This window comes from Anomaloglossus baeobatrachus, chromosome 7, assembly GCF_048569485.1.
Source record: "Anomaloglossus baeobatrachus isolate aAnoBae1 chromosome 7, aAnoBae1.hap1, whole genome shotgun sequence".
NCBI classification, from domain to species: Eukaryota; Metazoa; Chordata; class Amphibia; order Anura; family Aromobatidae; genus Anomaloglossus; species Anomaloglossus baeobatrachus.
In genome coordinates, this window is record NC_134359.1 from 299,361,303 (window position 1) to 299,381,715 (window position 20,413).

At 50.4% G+C, this 20,413-nt stretch overlaps 2 protein-coding genes across 3 annotated transcripts; one reads left to right on the forward strand and one right to left on the reverse strand.

Moving 5' to 3' along the window:
• Positions 1-237: 237 nt before the first annotated feature.
• On the reverse strand, positions 238-4,409 carry LOC142245637 (calcium-binding protein 5-like). Of its 2 annotated transcripts, none has more exons than XM_075318526.1 (7): positions 4,203-4,409; positions 2,349-2,495; positions 2,013-2,043; positions 1,763-1,906; positions 1,034-1,143; positions 507-654; positions 238-423 (listed from the first exon to the last, which is right to left on the reverse strand). In XM_075318526.1, exons 1-7 carry the CDS (start codon positions 4,257-4,259, stop codon positions 398-400), a joined length of 663 nt encoding a protein of 220 aa, XP_075174641.1. In that variant the 5' UTR covers positions 4,260-4,409; the 3' UTR covers positions 238-397. The 2 variants fall into 2 exon arrangements, with proteins under 2 accessions (XP_075174641.1, XP_075174642.1); XM_075318527.1 differs by lacking the exon at positions 4,203-4,409 and adding an exon at positions 2,870-3,360.
• A 5,951-nt stretch (positions 4,410-10,360) lies between these two features.
• Positions 10,361-20,392, forward strand: LOC142246528 (periodic tryptophan protein 2 homolog). The gene is made up of 11 exons (XM_075319589.1): positions 10,361-10,423; positions 10,769-10,932; positions 17,147-17,231; positions 17,317-17,452; positions 17,541-17,730; positions 18,175-18,283; positions 18,363-18,394; positions 18,813-18,912; positions 18,999-19,064; positions 19,209-19,301; positions 20,006-20,392. Exons 2-11 carry the CDS (start codon positions 10,787-10,789, stop codon positions 20,147-20,149), a joined length of 1,101 nt encoding a protein of 366 aa, XP_075175704.1. The 5' UTR covers positions 10,361-10,423; positions 10,769-10,786; the 3' UTR covers positions 20,150-20,392.
• Positions 20,393-20,413: the final 21 nt, after the last annotated feature.

Below are 20,413 nucleotides of genomic sequence, written 5' to 3' on the forward strand. Positions count from 1 at the left end.
AGCGCCAACTCCCTTGCAGAGCGACATGACCCCCGGGTCCGTGAGAGAGGCTGAAGCCACCACCCGTAGTGCGAGCACGGATCCGAGCGGCTCGGCGGTCGCAGCCGAGCCCGCGGGGCGGTACACATCCCAGTCAGAAAACCCGAAAAATCCAAATTCCTTTCATGCATATTATCAGAGGATATAAACACGGGAAAGGCACAAGAAGTTACAAAAGCAGAATTCAACTTTATTCACAGTACTGGTGGAGGGAGCAGATGTTATACATAATGCTGGGGGTCGCCTACTCACAGCTACATCCAAACATTAGCCACGGAGGCTCAAGAGGTGTCGTAAATGATATGGCAGTGTGAGGGTAAGACAATATCGGGTTGTCTGCGATCTTCTCAGTACGTCTTCAACGCGACATCATCCGGACGAACTCTGCGAGAGACAGAGGGGAGGTGACGTGAGTGAGGTTGGGAGGTGTTGGTATGAGGTATTGAGTGTTGGAAACCTCCTCTTACCTTCAAAGTCCACCGTCCCATCCCCATTCAAATCAGCTTCCCGGACGACATCGGCAATTTCGTTATTGGTCAGTTTCTCTCCCAGAAGCCTTTGCATGGCCTGCTGAAGTTCATCTAATGTGATCTCGCCATCTCCGTTAGCGTCAAACTGTGAATATATCACAATACGAGGGTATAGCGTGAAATGGGAAGAGTTGAAAAATGTCCAATTTACCCACACAGATGAATGATCAAAAGAAAAGTAAAATCAGATTGGTTGTTTCGAGTTTTTGCCTGTACCAGCTTTTGTATTGCAGGCTACTGTGTTATAAATCTGAGGCCTAGACAGTAGAAAAAGGATATTGTTGCTTAAAACTGGGGGTACACTTGCTAGGACCTCTACAAAAGATAATAATGGGGCTCTATAGTTCACCATTTTAATGAAGTGATTGTTGACCATACGCACCCTCACTATATTCATAGCGTAAGGGACGGCTGGAGATAGCTACCTTCACCGCCAGTCCCAATGTCATACAGGAACAGCTCACCTCCTTAAAGGCATCCCTCAGTTCCTTCACTCCGATCATCCCAGCTGTCTCCTCCAGAAGCTTTGGAGTCATCAGGTCCACAAAGTCCTGAAAGTCAACACGACCTCCAACTTGAGACGAAAAGGGGTGAAAATAAAAAAATGGTGTTAGCACGATAACATGGAGGAGGGAAAGGGGTGACCTGACTACGCCAGTCAACACGACCTACAACTGGAGACGAAAAAGGGATGAAAAACAATGGCAACGATACCAAGGTGAAGGGAAAGGGTGAACTGAGTTCTTCAGTCAAAGTGGCCTCCACCTGGAGATGAAAAGGTGTAAAAATAAAAAAATGGCGACAATAACGAGGAGAGAAAGGGTGAACTGACTACGTCAGTCAACGTGACCGCCAACTGGAGACAAAAAGGGGTGAAAATAAAAAATGGCGATGGAACGATAACTTGAAAGAGGGAAAAGGTGAACTAAGTTCAAAAGTCAATGTGACCTCCTACTGGAGACGAAAAGGTGTAAAAATAAAAAATGGCGACAACAACAAGGAGGGAAAGGGTGAACTGACTACGATAGTCAACGTGACCTCCAACTGGAGACAAAAAGGGGTGAAAATAAAAAATGGTGACGATAACATGGAAAAGGGAGATTGTGTGTCGACTACTCCTCTTATTATCTCTTCCACTCTTCCCTCATAGCATGGATGAGACATCTACAGTTTTCCCATCCTGCGATACTCACGGTTCATGTTGATCTGCTGGGACAGCTCTATAAGCTCCATCTCGGTGGGCATATATCCCATGATCCTCATCAAATTCCCAAGGTCTTTGCAGGTGATGAAGCCATCCCTATCCTTGTCAAACTCCAAGAAGGCATCACGTAATTCTACAAAAGGGTAAAAGACTAAGAATTACTGATAGTTAGCCCCATATATACAATTTCTGATTACAGGGTCATCAATTCTCCAATGCGGTCATTATTTCACTCTCACCTTCAATCTCATCCGTTCCCAGTTCTCGATACTAGAAACAAAAAGAGATGAGAGTGTAAGATGTTTTAGGTGGGTACAGATCCAGATGGAAAAATATAATCAAGTTCTTCACATTTCTGACCTCCAAAACCAGAACTAAAAATAGTATTAGGCTTTAAATTAAAGCCCAGTATAAAAATAACCATAACCCCCCCCCACTAAGATGCAACATCATGTAATGTTAGCACAATAACAGTAAAGCTACGTGACGTGACATATTCAGCTAAGCTACGACTAAACATAGCAAATGTGGCTCATGTATGAAGTCTGTATGTTGGAGACAACTTGTGTACTTACCACTTGCTTCTCAGCTATGCCCTTACGTAAAAAGATACAGGCTGGCCCGAGTCCCTGCATGCCCGAACCAAGCGTGATAACCGGTAATGTCCCCTCTGGATCCGATACTGTAAGTTTTCGGCGGAATCGAGACACAGCTCCCGCCGCCTGGTAATACGAAGAGAATAATTGATCTCTTATCTATCTCTTCCGTCTTTAGAAACCTTTTATTATTATTATAGCGCTTTACATGTGAAAGGGGTATACATAATAGGGACAAGTACAATAATCATAAACAAAACAAGGCACAGTCTGGTACAGGAGGAGAGGACCTTGCCCGCGAGGGTTCACAGTCTACAAGGTGTGGGTGAGGATATAGTAGGTGAGGTTATATCTGATACCATGTCTATCGCACATCTTATATGTAATATATTTCTACCTACAATGTAACATATCTCTCGTATTCATCGCTAGCAATCTCATATCTCTCCGATATCCATTTCATATTGATCCAGCATCTATAGCTATAACCGGACACCCACCTTTTTGTAGAAACGTGACACTTCTTCCCTATGAAGAAAAAAAAATCAAACCGGGCCAAGAACAAAAATAATCAGAAACTATATTATCCGATTCCGAAGGGACTATGGTTTGGAATCGAAGATCGAAGAAGGGTCACGAGTTAGAAGCGAACCAACGAGGTAAAAATAGCGATATAACCAAAACAATTAAGTCTGAAAGTGGATGCAGACATAAAATAAAGAAGATGCGATGAAATAAGGTGGCAGCCAAGACAATAAAAGATCGTACGCGACGGATGGCAGAGGTGGAATGTGCGGGTATCAGAGATCATCCGAGAGAGGATAATACAGATTATATCACATGGCTCCTCAGAACATCTGCTTTATTAATAGTCTTCTCTTCCCTTCCCCCTAGACATCTGTTCTATCAATTCTGGATGCAGAGGATCTGACTAGGTCCCAATATCAATGCATATCGGCCGGTAATAAGACTTCACGTAAATGTGTCCAACCACATCAGATCACATTCTGGTCCTGATTCCTATAGGTATTCATGTTCTTAAAGCCTCTTAGTTTCTTGTCGTAGATAGCAAGGAGCAATAGATTGTACGTGACCTCACAGCAAAGAAAGCCATTTCAGGTTTTCTGTCCTTTAAATCCATTGAAATCGTGAATATTATTAAGTACACAGGACCATCTCTAAAGAGTGATGGCTGTGTCATTATTCCAAATCCAACCTTTGAGAACATCTGCGTGAAATTTACACCATCACAGTGTTTGCAAGCGTTTCCTCCTTCACACCAACAAGGGCCAATGTGAGCGATGACAATCCATGTACAACGCTGCAGAATATGTTGGTGCAATAAATAGGTTGAACGAATATGAGAGCAGACTGGATGCAAACTAATAGTCCTGAAGATTTGTGGTATACAAAGCCCCACAATCAGGCAGGGTCAGGAGCAGGATCAGTCAGGGAAAGTCTGTTCTCGAGAGACTAGGACAATCTGCAAGGTGACCACTGCCTTCTGGTGGAAAAAAAGGAGCTAAATCTTTGCAAAAGCGACATCCTCGCTCTTCTGGTAGCCCCATTTGCTGCTGTACAAATGCTCTCTCCCTTCTTGTACTGTGTGGAAACTGTATTGCTGATCGATTTCCGTGGTTCTCTCGAGAATAGTTACAAAGATGTATTCCGGTAAGAAAAAAGAATCCTGATGGACATCTACTCGGGTAGACCGGTGTGAAAATAGTAGAAGGAGAAGTTTAGGTAGCCCTATGGAGAGCATCTATGAGGCGAAGGTCAACACTCAATGCATGTAGACGCTCAGTCAACTATAAGAACCGACGTCATACTTACTTTTGGAACTCCTTCCACGCGAATGAACTGAGCGTGATGGCCCTTATGATTGCCCATCCTGATGTTGTCACTCTTCACCCCATTGGGTGGTTGGCGTGAGGCATGGCGGTCTAGATGCCAATGAGTCTACCTATGAATACGAGCTTATACCGCATTGACTGCAAGACTGTTTTGCTTGGGGTGCGCAAAAGCAGCTTGTGGGCTCCTTGTGGCTATAAGGACACTTATCTTTTGCAAGCACGTGAAAGTAACAAGCAAATTGGCAGAGGTGGTGAAAGAAGAAGGGTGGGGGGGGTGAAAAGTGGCAGCGACAGATGGGCAGTCAGATCCTCGCAGATGACAAGATAAAACCAGCACCGCAACCATAAGCGGACGAATATTCACAGCTTAATATAATAACTCGGTCAAACCGATTAGAAGGACGCCGGCGCCTGGACTCACAACCTTGCTCAAGTTAATTTATCACAAATCAGGCGCCCAAATCTCAGGCTTAACAGCCGAACTCGCGGCAGAATTAATGGAGTCTCCCTGACCTGCAGCGTAAATGACCCGGTATCTGCGAGATACGATCATTGTAATAAATCCAATATCTACAGAGATTATGGAGAGCTCAGTACATCCAATAACCAATAAATTAGAAACCAGAACAACTCAGGTTTAGCTTTGTGTACACATACATTGATATTGCTTAAATTGTATGGCTCCCAAATTACCATAATAATAATCTTTATTTCTATAGCATCAACATATTCCACAGCACTTTACAATTCAGAGGTTCATATACAAGCAAGTAACAGTTCTAGAAAACGCAATAATTATAGCAAAAAAAGACGACCCTGCTCGTGAGAGCTTACAATCTACAATGAGGTGGGGTGGGGGGGCGGAACAAGGTACAGGGGCTTATTTACAATGATAGTCCAGCCATCTCAAAGAAATTGGGGATAGATAAAGGCTGCCTGGACCAGTCGCCTGCCAATCTTTGAGATGCTTTTGGGTGCGTTAGCGTTTGACGGAGAGTTATGTTCTGAGAAGTGGTGGAGGGACTATGTGAATTGAATTTGATTAGCGAGTGTGATAGCCCACACTAAAAAGATGTGTTTTTAGGGAGCGTCTGAAGCTGAGTAAGTTGTGATTCGTACTAGTTTCTTGGGGTAGAGCATTCCAGAGGATTGGTGCAGTTCAAGAGAAGTCTTGAAGCCAGGAGTGGGAGGTTCGTTACATGCTGTATTATACTCCAGAGTTGCACTGACTACTCAGTTGGTGCTGTCAGTGTTCATAGACAAATCAGCCAAGAAACTAAAAATTACCGGCCTGTTATTATGTAGGTCCCCCTTATGCTGCCAAAACACTTTTGTCCCTTCAAGACCTGAAAATACCTGGTGGTCTCAGACACCAACAAGTTGGCAATAGATCCCTTTAAGGGTTTGTTCTAAAAACTTAGCTAGCTATCTCTAGCAGCCCCATAGAGGATGATTGGAGGGGAGCCTAGCATGAAGAGCCACATTATCAAAATCACTGGGGGTCTCATCGCTCTATGGAGAGGGAATAACTGCAAATCTTAGCACAAATTCTTTATAGTGGCAGCCTTTATCATTCAGACTTTATTTCCAGCACAAATCACCGATGATCGATTGGTTTGAAGTCTGGGAACAGCCATGATGTTTGTCACATTACACACAATTATCCTGCTAAAAGTGGCACCTTCGTTACAGAACAGCGCTCTACAATGTCATTGCTTAGGTGGGCGGTGTCACAGCCACGATGGCAGCAGATCATTGCCTCAATCACACGGCCAGCACTAGCTTGTTATCTTCCCATCCAAGTGCCAGCTCTTCCGCAGGTAAATGAAGCGCCTGCATATGCTCATCCACACAATGTAAAAAACGAATCCTCCATTGCTCAACGACAGTCTCGTGATGCTCACTCACCAATTGGAGGCATTTTCAATGATGGACAGAGGTCAGCATAGGCACCGACTAGACTGCAGTCATACAGTAAGGCTACTTTCACACATCCGGTTTGAGCCCTGCGGCTCAATCCGGCTGTGAAAACTATGCAACGGATGCGGCGAAAACACCGCATCCTTTGCATAAGTTTTTACATGCGGCCCGTCCGTTTTTTTCCGGTTGCGGCATGCTACTGAGCATGCGCAGTGGAAAAAACCGCATGCGGCGACCGGATGCGGTTTTTTCCGCATCGCGCCGCATCCGGCCTCCATAGGTATGCATTGAAAAATGCGCCGCAGCGGCCGGATGCGGCGCGATGCGGTGTTTTTTGCCGGAGCAAAAAACGTTGCAGGGGACGTTCGATCCGGCCGCCGCATCGGCTAAATCTGCCGCATGCGGCCAAAACCGGACCGAACGCAAGCCCCTGCGGCACAATACGGCACTAATGTAAGTCTATGCAAAAAAAAACCGCAACCGGCGTTACAAAAGCCGGTTGCGGTTTTTCTGCAGAACGCCGTATTGTGCCGCAGAGCAAAAATCCGGATGTGTGAAAGCACCCTTAGCTTCCATGATCTGCAGGTCTTAACCCCTTTCTTTTATAGCTGCGATGCTCTGTGTACCGACACCTTTCTATCATAGCTGCATTGCTCTGCCGGGACAGGAGCCGCGGTATACCAGACGACGCACCGACGAGAGCCGCTGCATACCAGACCACGCACCGACGAGAGCCGCTGCATACCAGACCACGCACCGACGAGAGCCGCTGCATACCAGACCACGCACCGACGAGAGCCGCTGCATACCAGACCACGCACCGACGAGAGCCGCTGCATACCAGACCACGCACCGACGAGAGCCGCTGCATACCAGACCACGCACCGACGAGAGCCGCTGCATACCAGACCACGCACCGACGAGAGCCGCTGCATACCAGACCACGCACCGACGAGAGCCGCTGCATACCAGACCACGCACCGACGAGAGCCGCTGCATACCAGACCACGCACCGACGAGAGCCGCTGCATACCAGACCACGCACCGACGAGAGCCGCTGCATACCAGACCACGCACCGACGAGAGCCGCTGCATACCAGACCACGCACCGACGAGAGCCGCTGCATACCAGACCACGCACCGACGAGAGCCGCTGCATACCAGACCACGCACCGACGAGAGCCGCTGCATACCAGACCACGCACCGACGAGAGCCGCTGCATACCAGACCACGCACCGACGAGAGCCGCTGCATACCAGACCACGCACCGACGAGAGCCGCTGCATACCAGACCACGCACCGACGAGAGCCGCTGCATACCAGACCACGCACCGACGAGAGCCGCTGCATACCAGACCACGCACCGACGAGAGCCGCTGCATACCAGACCACGCACCGACGAGAGCCGCTGCATACCAGACCACGCACCGACGAGAGCCGCTGCATACCAGACCACGCACCGACGAGAGCCGCTGCATACCAGACCACGCACCGACGAGAGCCGCTGCATACCAGACCACGCACCGACGAGAGCCGCTGCATACCAGACCACGCACCGACGAGAGCCGCTGCATACCAGACCACGCACCGACGAGAGCCGCTGCATACCAGACCACGCACCGACGAGAGCCGCTGCATACCAGACCACGCACCGACGAGAGCCGCTGCATACCAGACCACGCACCGACGAGAGCCGCTGCATACCAGACGACGCACCGACGAGAGCCGCTGCATACCAGACGACGCACCGACGAGAGCCACTGCATACCAGACGACGCACTGACGAGAGCCGCTGCATACCAGACGACGCACTGACGAGAGCCGCTGCATACCAGACGACGCACTGACGAGAGCAGCTGTATACCAGACAACGCACTGACGAGAGCAGCTGTATACTGGGTTACTGCCCATACGAGAGCCGTTGTATACCGGATAACACCCAGACGAAAGCTGCTGTATAACAGACAACGCACTAACAAAAGAAACCAAAGAACTGCCCGCACGAAAGCCACCGTATACTGGGGAACTGCCCGGACATCAGCTGTCGCATATTGGATAACACAGACAAGTGACCCGCCGTATATCAGATAACACACTGACTAGAGCCACTATATACCGTGGAACTGCACATATGAGAGCTGCCGCATACCGGGAAACACTCGAACGAGAGCCCCCATAGAGCGGGGGAACTGCCCAGCTGAGAGTCGCCATAGAGCGGGGGAACTGCCCAGCTGAGAGTCGCCATAGAGCGGGGGAACTGCCCGGATTAGAGTCGCGGAACTGCCCGGATGAGAGTCGCCATAGAGCGGGGGAAGTGCCCGGATGAGAGTCGCCATAGAGCGGGGGAAGTGCCCGGATGAGAGTCGCCATAGAGCGGGGGAAGTGCCCGGATGAGAGTCGCCATAGAGCGGGGGAAGTGCCCGGATGAGAGTCGTCATAGAGCGGGGGAAGTGCCCGGATGAGAGTCGCCATAGAGCGGGGGGAAGTGCCCGGATGAGAGTCGTCATAGAGCGGGGGGAAGTGCCCGGATGAGAGTCGTCATAGAGCGGGGGGAAGTGCCCGGATGAGAGTCGTCATAGAGCGGGGGAAGTGCCCGGATGAGAGTCGTCATAGAGCGGGGGAAGTGCCCGGATGAGAGTCGCCATAGAGCGGGGGAACTGCCCGGATGAGAGTCGTCATAGAGCGGGGGAAGTGCCCGGATGAGAGTCGCCATAGAGCGGGGGGGAAGTGCCCGGATGAGAGTCGCCATAGAGCGGGGGGGAAGTGCCCGGATGAGAGTCGCCATAGAGCGGGGGAAGTGCCCGGATGAGAGTCGTCATAGAGCGGGGGAAGTGCCCGGATGAGAGTCGTCATAGAGCGGGGGAAGTGCCCGGATGAGAGTCGTCATAGAGCGGGGGAAGTGCCCGGATGAGAGTCGCCATAGAGCGGGAGAAGTGCCCGGATGAGAGTCGTCATAGAGCGGGGGAAGTGCCCGGATGAGAGTCGTCATAGAGCGGGGGAAGTGCCCGGATGAGAGTCGTCATAGAGCGGGGGAAGTGCCCGGATGAGAGTCGCCATAGAGCGGGGGAACTGCCCGGATGAGAGTCGTCATAGAGCGGGGGAAGTGCCCGGATGAGAGTCGCCATAGAGCGGGGGAAAACTGCCCGGATGAGAGTCGTCATAGAGCGGGGGAAGTGCCCGGATGAGAGTCGTCATAGAGCGGGGGAAGTGCCCGGATGAGAGTCGTCATAGAGCGGGGGAAGTGCCCGGATGAGAGTCGCCATAGAGCGGGGGAAGTGCCCGGATGAGAGTCGCCATAGAGCGGGAGAAGTGCCCGGATGAGAGTCGTCATAGAGCGGGGGAAGTGCCCGGATGAGAGTCGTCATAGAGCGGGGGAAGTGCCCGGATGAGAGTCGTCATAGAGCGGGGGAACTGCCCGGATGAGAGTCGTCATAGAGCGGGGGAACTGCCCGGATGAGAGTCGCCATAGAGCGGGGGAAGTGCCCGGATGAGAGTCCTCATAGAGCGGGGGAAGTGCCCGGATGAGAGTCGTCATAGAGCGGGGGAAGTGCCCGGATGAGAGTCGTCATAGAGCGGGGGAAGTGCCCGGATGAGAGTCGCCATAGAGCGGGGGGAACTGCCCGGATGACAGTCGCCATAGAGCGGGGGAAGTGCCCGGATGAGAGTCATCATAGAGCGGGGGAAGTGCCCGGATGAGAGTCGCCATAGAGCGGCCAAACTACCCGGGGGGGTGAGAGCCACCGTAGAGCGGGGGAACCTCCCAGGCGAGAGTTGGCATAGTGTGAGGGAGCTGCCCTGACAAGAACCGTTGAATTCCACATTTCGCACTGACCAGTGCCGCCATATACCGATAACTCTCCACAGGATCCTCCATTATGGAGATACTCGATCTTGTAGCCATCACCATCATCTGCCAACAATGCTTATGATGTCTTCCCCGCAGTCACCCCCTCTGCTCTGTGCCCTAATCACACTCTCCTCAGTTACAGGGCCACATACAACAATGGACATGAGAGGTGGATGTGAAAACTCCTCAAATATGAAGGGTGACAGAAGAACGAGAGCCCTCTTCACAGAGTGCAGTGACCAGAGGGGGAGCTCCCGCCATTCTCCTCAGAGAGGGCAAAGCCGCGGAGGACGACAACACCGAGCGTCTTCCCGCCTTTTCTGAGGCGCCTCTCTCCCCGCCCACCTCATACGTCACTTCCGGCCGGTCGCTAGGAGACGTGAGGACGCTGAGGCGAGAGACGAGACCGGGACACATCGCATCGATAAGTCGTGTAATATCGCGTGACGTCCCCAGAGCGGGGGTGACCGACACAATGTCCCCCATCACAGGCAGCAGCCGGCGCCGTACCCCCCTCACACGGGCTCCTCACCATGTTATCCTGGCTTCCGTACCGCACACATCTCCATACACCACATAGCACAGTTCAGGGGAGACACTGGTGAATATTCACTAATGAGGGCACAATGTGGACATCCCCTTTAAATTAAAGAGATGGTGTGAAATTAGCACAAAACGCACCAGGGCGCGGATATGAAGTGTGAACAGGCCCCAGCGAGCGGAGGCCGCGCGTATCACATCACTCTCATTAATGTCTGTGTATTCCTGGATATTGCAGATTACACAGCGCAGAGCCATGGCCGGGATGCTGGTGACCCCCAAACCTCGCGGAATACCGAGCCGCTCCTCCACCCAACTGTCAGCACCGGAGGACACCACAGACCCCCAGGAGCCGGCCCCCGAGCCCAGCACAGAGGGCGAACTGCGCCTGGAGAGGGAAATGTAAGATACCCCCTGGACTATACTCCAGAGCTGCACTCACTATTCTGCTGGTGCAGTCACTGTGTACATACATTACATTACTGATCCTGAGTTACCTCCTGTATTATACTCCAGAGCTGCACTCACTATTCTGCTGGTGCAGTCACTGTGTACATACATTACATTACTGATCCTGAGTTACCTCCTATATTATACTCCAGAGCTGCACTCACTATTCTGCTGGTGCAGTCACTGTGTACATACATTACATTACTGATCCTGAGTTACCTCCTGTATTATACTCCAGAGCTGCACTCACTATTCTGCTGGTGCAGTCACTGTGTACATACATTACTGATCCTGAGTTACCTCCTGTATTATACTCCAGAGCTGCACTCACTATTCTGCTGGTGCAGTCACTGTGTACATACATTACTGATCCTGAGTTACCTCCTGTATTATACTCCAGAGCTGCACTCACTATTCTGCTGGTACAGTCACTGTGTACATACATTACTGATCCTGAGTTACCTCCTGTATTATACTCCAGAGCTGCACTCACTATTCTGCTGGTACAGTCACTGTGTACATATATTACTGATCCTGAGTTACCTCCTGTATTATACTCCAGAGCTGCACTCACTATTCTGCTGGTGCAGTCACTGTGTACATACATTACATTACTGATCCTGAGTTACCTCCTGTATTATACTCCAGAGCTGCACTCACTATTCTGCTGGTGCAGTCACTGTGTACATACATTACTGATCCTGAGTTACCTCCTGTATTATACTCCAGAGCTGCACTCACTATTCTGCTGGTGCAGTCACTGTGTACATACATTACTGATCCTGAGTTACCTCCTGTATTATACTCCAGAGCTGCACTCACTATTCTGCTGGTACAGTCACTGTGTACATACATTACTGATCCTGAGTTACCTCCTGTATTATACTCCAGAGCTGCACTCACTATTCTGCTGGTACAGTCACTGTGTACATATATTACTGATCCTGAGTTACCTCCTGTATTATACTCCAGAGCTGCACTCACTATTCTGCTGGTGCAGTCACTGTGTACATACATTACTGATCCTGAGTTACCTCCTGTATTATACTCCAGAGCTGCACTCACTATTCTGCTGGTGCAGTCACTGTGTACATACATTACATTACTGATCTTGAGTGACCTCCTCTATTATCCTCCAGAGCTGCACTCACTATTCTGCTGGTGCAGTCACTGTGTACATACATTACATTACTGATCCTGAGTTACCTCCTGTATTATACTCCAGAGCTGCACTCACTATTCTGCTGGTGCAGTCACTGTGTACATACATTACATTACTGATCCTATGTTACCTCCTGTATTATACTCCAGAGCTGCACTCACTATTCTGCTGGTGCAGTCACTGTGTACATACATTACATTACTGATCCTGAGTTACCTCCTGTATTATACTCCAGAGCTGCACTCACTATTCTGCTGCTGCAGTCACTGTGTACATACATTACATTACTGATCCTGAGTTACCTCCTGTATTATTCTCCAGAGCTGCACTCACTATTCTGCTGGTGCAGTCACTGTGCACATACATTACTGATCCTGAGTTACCTCCTGTATTATACTCCAGAGCTGCACTCACTATTCTGCTGGTGCAGTCACTGTGCACATACATTACTGATCCTGAGTTACCTCCTGTATTATACTCCAGAGCTGCACTCACTATTCTGCTGGTGCAGTCACTGTGTACATACATTACATTACTGATCCTGAGTTACCTCCTGTATTATACTCCAGAGCTGCACTCACTATTCTGCTGCTGCAGTCACTGTGTACATACATTACTGATCCTGAGTTACCTCCTGTATTATACTCCAGAGCTGCACTCACTATTCTGCTGGTGCAGTCACTGTGCACATACATTACTGATCCTGAGTTACCTCCTGTATTATACTCCAGAGCTGCACTCACTATTCTGCTGGTGCAGTCACTGTGTACATACATTACATTACTGATCCTGAGTTACCTCCTGTATTATACTCCAGAGCTGCACTCACTATTCTGCTGCTGCAGTCACTGTGTACATACATTACTGATCCTGAGTTACCTCCTGTATTATACTCCAGAGCTGCACTCACTATTCTGCTGCTGCAGTCACTGTGTACATACATTACATTACTGATCCTGAGTTACCTCCTGTATTATACTCCAGAGCTGCACTCACTATTCTGCTGGTGCAGTCACTGTGCACATACATTACATTACTGATCCTGAGTTACCTCCTATATTATACTCCAGAGCTGCACTCACTATTCTGCTGGTGCAGTCACTGTGTACATACATTACATTACTGATCCTGAGTTACCTCCTGTATTATACTCCAGAGCTGCACTCACTATTCTGCTGGTGCAGTCACTGTGTACATACATTACTGATCCTGAGTTACCTCCTGTATTATACTCCAGAGCTGCACTCACTATTCTGCTGGTGCAGTCACTGTGTACATACATTACTGATCCTGAGTTACCTCCTGTATTATACTCCAGAGCTGCACTCACTATTCTGCTGGTACAGTCACTGTGTACATACATTACTGATCCTGAGTTACCTCCTGTATTATACTCCAGAGCTGCACTCACTATTCTGCTGGTACAGTCACTGTGTACATATATTACTGATCCTGAGTTACCTCCTGTATTATACTCCAGAGCTGCACTCACTATTCTGCTGGTGCAGTCACTGTGTACATACATTACTGATTCTGAGTTACCTCCTGTATTATACTCCAGAGCTGCACTCACTATTCTGCTGGTGCAGTCACTGTGTACATACATTACATTACTGATCTTGAGTGACCTCCTCTATTATCCTCCAGAGCTGCACTCACTATTCTGCTGGTGCAGTCACTGTGTACATACATTACATTACTGATCCTGAGTTACCTCCTGTATTATACTCCAGAGCTGCACTCACTATTCTGCTGGTGCAGTCACTGTGTACATACATTACATTACTGATCCTATGTTACCTCCTGTATTATACTCCAGAGCTGCACTCACTATTCTGCTGGTGCAGTCACTGTGTACATACATTACATTACTGATCCTGAGTTACCTCCTGTATTATACTCCAGAGCTGCACTCACTATTCTGCTGCTGCAGTCACTGTGTACATACATTACATTACTGATCCTGAGTTACCTCCTGTATTATTCTCCAGAGCTGCACTCACTATTCTGCTGGTGCAGTCACTGTGCACATACATTACTGATCCTGAGTTACCTCCTGTATTATACTCCAGAGCTGCACTCACTATTCTGCTGGTGCAGTCACTGTGCACATACATTGCTGATCCTGAGTTACCTCCTGTATTATACTCCAGAGCTGCACTCACTATTCTGCTGGTGCAGTCACTGTGTACATACATTACATTACTGATCCTGAGTTACCTCCTGTATTATACTCCAGAGCTGCACTCACTATTCTGCTGGTGCAGTCACTGTGCACATACATTACTGATCCTGAGTTACCTCCTGTATTATACTCCAGAGCTGCACTCACTATTCTGCTGGTGCAGTCACTGTGTACATACATTACATTACTGATCCTGAGTTACCTCCTGTATTATACTCCAGAGCTGCACTCACTATTCTGCTGCTGCAGTCACTGTGTACATACATTACTGATCCTGAGTTACCTCCTGTATTATACTCCAGAGCTGCACTCACTATTCTGCTGCTGCAGTCACTGTGTACATACATTACTGATCCTGAGTTACCTCCTGTATTATACTCCAGAGCTGCACTCACTATTCTGCTGGTGCAGTCACTGTGCACATACATTACTGATCCTGAGTTACCTCCTGTATTATACTCCAGAGCTGCACTCACTATTCTGCTGGTGCAGTCACTGTGTACATACATTACTGATCCTGAGTTACCTCCTGTATTATACTCCAGAGCTGCACTCACTATTCTGCTGGTGCAGTCACTGTGTACATACATTACATTACTGATCCTGAGTTACCTCCTGTATTATACTCCAGAGCTGCACTCACTATTCTGCTGGTGCAGTCACTGTGCACATACATTACTGATCCTGAGTTACCTCCTGTATTATACTCCAGAGCTGCACTCACTATTCTGCTGCTGCAGTCACTGTGTACATACATTACTGATCCTGAGTTACCTCCTGTATTATACTCCAGAGCTGCACTCACTATTCTGCTGGAGCAGTCACTGTGTACATACATTACATTACTGATCCTGAGTTACCTCCTGTATTATACTCCAGAGCTGCACTCACTATTCTGCTGGTGCAGTCACTGTGTACATACATTACATTACTGATCCTGAGTTACCTCCTGTATTATACTCCAGAGCTGCACTCACTATTCTGCTGGTGCAGTCACTGTGTACATACATTACATTACTGATCCTGAGTTACCTCCTGTATTATACTCCAGAGCTGCACTCACTATTCTGCTGCTGCAGTCACTGTGTACATACATTACTGATCCAGAGTTACCTCCTGTATTATACTCCAGAGCTGCACTCACTATTCTGCTGGTGCAGTCACTGTGTACATACATTACTGATCCTGAGTTACCTCCTGTATTATACTCCAGAGCTGCACTCACTATTCTGCTGGTGCAGTCACTGTGCACATACATTACTGATCCTGAGTTACCTCCTGTATTATACTCCAGAGCTGCACTCACCATTCTGCTGGTGCAGTCACTGTGTACATACATTACTGATCCTGAGTTACCTCCTGCATTATACTCCAGAGCTGCACTCACTATTCTGCTGGTGCAGTCACTGTGTACATACATTACATTAGTGATCCTGAGTTACCTCCTGTATTATACTCCAGAGCTGCACTCACTATTCTGCTGGTGCGGTCACTGTGTACATACATTACATTACTGATCCTGAGTTACCTCCTGTATTATACTCCAGAGCTGCACTCACTATTCTGCTAGTGCGGTCACTGTGTACATACATTACATTACTGATCCTGAGTTACCTCCTGTATTATACTCCAGAGCTGCACTCACTATTCTGCTAGTGCAGTCACTGTGTACATACATTACATTACTGATCCTGAGTTACCTCCTGTATTATACTCCAGAGCTGCACTCACTATTCTGCTGGTGCAGTCACTGTGTACATACATTACATTACTGATCCTGAGTTACCTCCTGTATTATACCCCAGAGCTGCACTCACTATTCTGCTGGTGCAGTCACTGTGTACATACATTACTGATCCTGAGTTACCTCCTGTATTATCCTCCAGAGCTGCACTCACTATTCTGTTGGTGCAGTCACTGTGTACATACATTACTGATCCTGAGTTACCGCCTGTATTATACTCCAGAGCTGCACTCACTATTCTGCTGGTGCGGTCACTGTGTACATACATTACTGATCCTGAGTTACCTCCTGTATTATACTCCAGAGCTGCACTCACTATTCTGCTGGTGCAGTCACTGTGTACATACATTACTGATCCTGAGTTACCTCCTGTATTATACTCCAGAGCTGCACTCACTATTCTGCTGGTGCAGTCACTGTGTACATACATTACATTATTGATCCTGAGTTACCTCCTGTATTATACTCCAGAGCTGCACTCACTATTCTGCTGGTGCAGTCACTATGTACATACATTACATTACTGATCCTGAGTGACCTCCTGTATTATACTCCAGAGCTGCACTCACTATTCTGCTGGTGCGGTCACTGTGTACATACATTACTGATCCTGTATTATACTCCAGAGCTGCACTCACTATTCTGCTGGTGCAGTCACTGTGTACATACATTACATTACTGATCCTGAGTTACCTCCTGTATTATACTCCAGAGCTGCACTCACTATTCTGCTGGTGCAGTCACTGTGTACATACATTACATTACTGATCCTGAGTTACCTCCTGTATTATACTCCAGAGCTGCACTCACTATTCTGCTGGTGCAGTCACTGTGTACATACATTACATTACTGATCCTGAGTTACCTCCTGTATTATACTCCAGAGCTGCACTCACTATTCTGCTGGTGCAGTCACTGTGTACATACATTACATTACTGATCCTGAGTGACCTCCTGTATTATACTCCAGAGCTGCACTCACTATTCTGCTGGTGCGGTCACTGTGTACATACATTACTGATCCTGTATTATACTCCAGAGCTGCACTCACTATTCTGCTGTGTCTTCTCCGCAGTGATTGTGGAGAGGAGGTGATGAGCTGCAGGTTTAACCCCTCGGGCTCTCTTCTTGCTGTCGGCCTCGTCACTGGAGCCATAAAGGTATGATGCTGTGGGGTAACAGTCTGCAGAGTTGCTGCCCGTGTACCTGAGGGTTCTGTGAGTGCGATGCTCTGTGTCTCTGCAGGTGTACTCCGTGCCCGCCGGACAGTGTGTGCACACCCTAAAGGACGACCAGTCTGTAACGACACGTCTGCCAGTGACTGCGCTGCGATTTCAGCTCTTCAGGCCGTCGTGTAAGGGGGACCTGCTGCTGGCCACATGTGAGATCCCGCGCTGCTCGTGCTGCATCACGCGTCTTCGAGGGGTTGTCCACAGATACCGGTGATTACTGCTCTGCTGTCCCCTCAGATGCCAGCGGGCAGGTGAAGTTCTGGCATGTCTCCACCCAGAGCTGCGTGCGCTCCCTGAGAGAAGAGCGGCAGACCCTCACCGCTGCCTTCAGCCCGTCCGGCAGCCGCTTCCTGACTGCGGGGTCCAGCAGCGAGATCCTCGTCTACGACACCGAGACCATGAAGTGTGTGAACATCTGTCAGCCCAGGTCTGTACCGGCGACCGCAACGCGTCCCCCCGCAGTCAGCAGGTAGCACCGCAACAGCGCGGGGTCTCAGAGCTGTGTACATCACTCTCCACCACCAGGGGGCGCGCTGCACACAGCTGCATGGGACTCCTATTGAAATGAATGGGAGCTGCATACAGCCCGCCCCCTGGTGGCAGCAGCAGGTATCGCATAGTTACAGGTATATTATGTGATATGACTCGTCTCTGCCCCCTGGTGGCGGCAGCAGGTATCGCATAGTTACAGGTATATTATGTGATATGACTCGTCTCTGCCCCCTGGTGGCAGCAGCAGGTATCGCATAGTTACAGGTATATTATGTGATATGACTCGTCTCTGCCCCCTGGTGGCAGCAGCAGGTATCGCATAGTTACAGGTAGGATTACATTATGTGATATGACTCGTCTCCGCCCCCTTCCCCCGCAGCCCCTCGCTCTCGGTGATGGACGGACACCGTTCCCGGATCTTCGGACTCACCTTCCACCCCCTAAGCGAGGAGAGTTTTGTATCGGGGGGCTGGGACGACACCGTGCAGGTGAGGGGCTGTGTATAAATGTACGGACGTTATTACGCTCCGGGGGTAGATTATAAGCCGCTGGTCTCGTCTCTTGCAGTTCTGGGACGTCAGACTGACTCATTCCTTAAGGTAACGGCACGTGCCTGACCTGCGAGCGTGGCTGACCCCTGCGAGCGTGGCTGACCCCTGCGAGCGTGGCTGACCCCTGCGAGCGTGGCTGACCCCTGCGAGCGTGGCTGACCCCTGCGAGCGTGGCTGACCCCTGCGAGCGTGGCTGACCCCTGCGAGCGTGGCTGACCTCTGCGAGCGTGGCTGACCCCTGCGAGCGTGGCTGACCCCTGCGAGCGTGGCTGACCTGCGAGCGTGGCTGACCCCTGCGAGCGTGGCTGACCTCTGCGAGCGTGGCTGACCCCTGCGAGCGTGGCTGACCCCTGCGAGCGTGGCTGACCCCTGCGAGCGTGGCTGACCCCTGCGAGCGTGGCTGACCTCTGCGAGCGTGGCCGTAATGGGGGCGAATGTGGTAAAGTTCCCAGTCTCCCCTCTCCAGGAAGATCTCCGGACCCCACGTGTGCGGAGATGCTCTGGACATCGACCCGGACACACAGCAGATCCTCATTGGCTCCTGGCGGAAGGAGGAGAATCTGCAGGTGAGGCGATACGGGGCCGTCGCCGCTTCTCCAGGATGGCGGCCATATTGGATTTGTCCCCGATAAATCATGATATTGTCTCTCAGGTTTGGGATTGCCAGTCTGGACAGAAGATTGACACTGTGCCCGATGACTACCGAGGACCCTCCAGGGTGAGTGCGGGCAGCTCAGGGGGAACCACAGGCCAGGAAGGCGGGGTCCGATCTGTGCCATAATCACGATATAAAGTACGTCCATCCTGGTGCATTTATTAGCGCCTCCATGTCGCGGTCTCGCCATGTGTCTCTGCCTCGCAGGTGTACGGCTGCCGCTGGTTGGGTGAGGGTCACATGATTGCGGCAGGAAGCGACATCAACATCTGCCGGGTCATCGACCGCAATTCCTTCCAGGTGAGTAAATGCTACAAATGTAACTGCACGTCCTCACACATCACTCCCTCACAGTACGGTCACTGGCACACGTCGCTCCCTCGCAGCACGGTCACACGTCGCTCCCTCGTAGCACGGTCACACGTCGCTCCCTCGCAGCACGGTCACTGGCACACGTCGCTCCCTCGCAGCACGGTCACACGTCGCTCCCTCGCAGCACGGTCACACGTCGCTCCCTCGCAGCACGGTCACACGTCGCTCCCTCGCAGCACGGTCCCTCGCAGCACGGTCACACGCCGCTCCCTCACAGTACAGTCACTGGCACACGTCGCTCCCTCGCAGCACGGTCACACGTCGCTCCCTCGCAGCACGGTCACACGTCGCTCCCTCGCAGCACGGTCACACGTCGCTCCCTCGCAGCACGGTCACACGTCGCTCCCTCGCAGCACGGTCACACGTCGCTCCCTCGCAGTTCAGTCTCTGGCACATGTAGCTGCTTCGCAGTACGGTCACACGTCCCTCCCTAATAGTACAATACGGTCACCGATACACGGTTCCCTCGCAGTACAGGCACAGCACGCGTTGCTCCCTCATAGTACAATAACTGGCAAGCGTCGCTTACTCGCAGTAGTATCACCGGCACACATCGCTCCCTCACACTACGGTCACCGGCACGTCACACACACTCACAATCCGGTCACTCACACTCGACTCTCTTTCTCCAGACTCGCGGGAGCCTGGTTGACCTGCCCGGCGGAGTGTACAGTCTGGATGTCTCGCCTTCCGCGCCACCAGTCGCCCCTCTTCTGGCCGTCACCTCTGGGCACGAAGTCTTCCTGCTGCGTCCTACAAGCAGCGCCTTCTCCTGACCCATCCCTGTACCCCCCCCCCCCCCCCCCATCATCCACTGTTTAGTTTTTGTATTCGCAGGTTGGCTCTGGCCACAGTCACCGATCAGTGCCACATTGCCATCATCCACAGGGTCGTTGCCCCACTGATGCCATCTCACTCATTCCTGACCAATCACAGACCCGACTCCTCCCACAAGAGGGCGATAATTCCGCTTTATATCCATGACGACCGATAATAAAGATCTTTTCGGATTCCGCTTCTATCGTAGCCGTCATCCACGC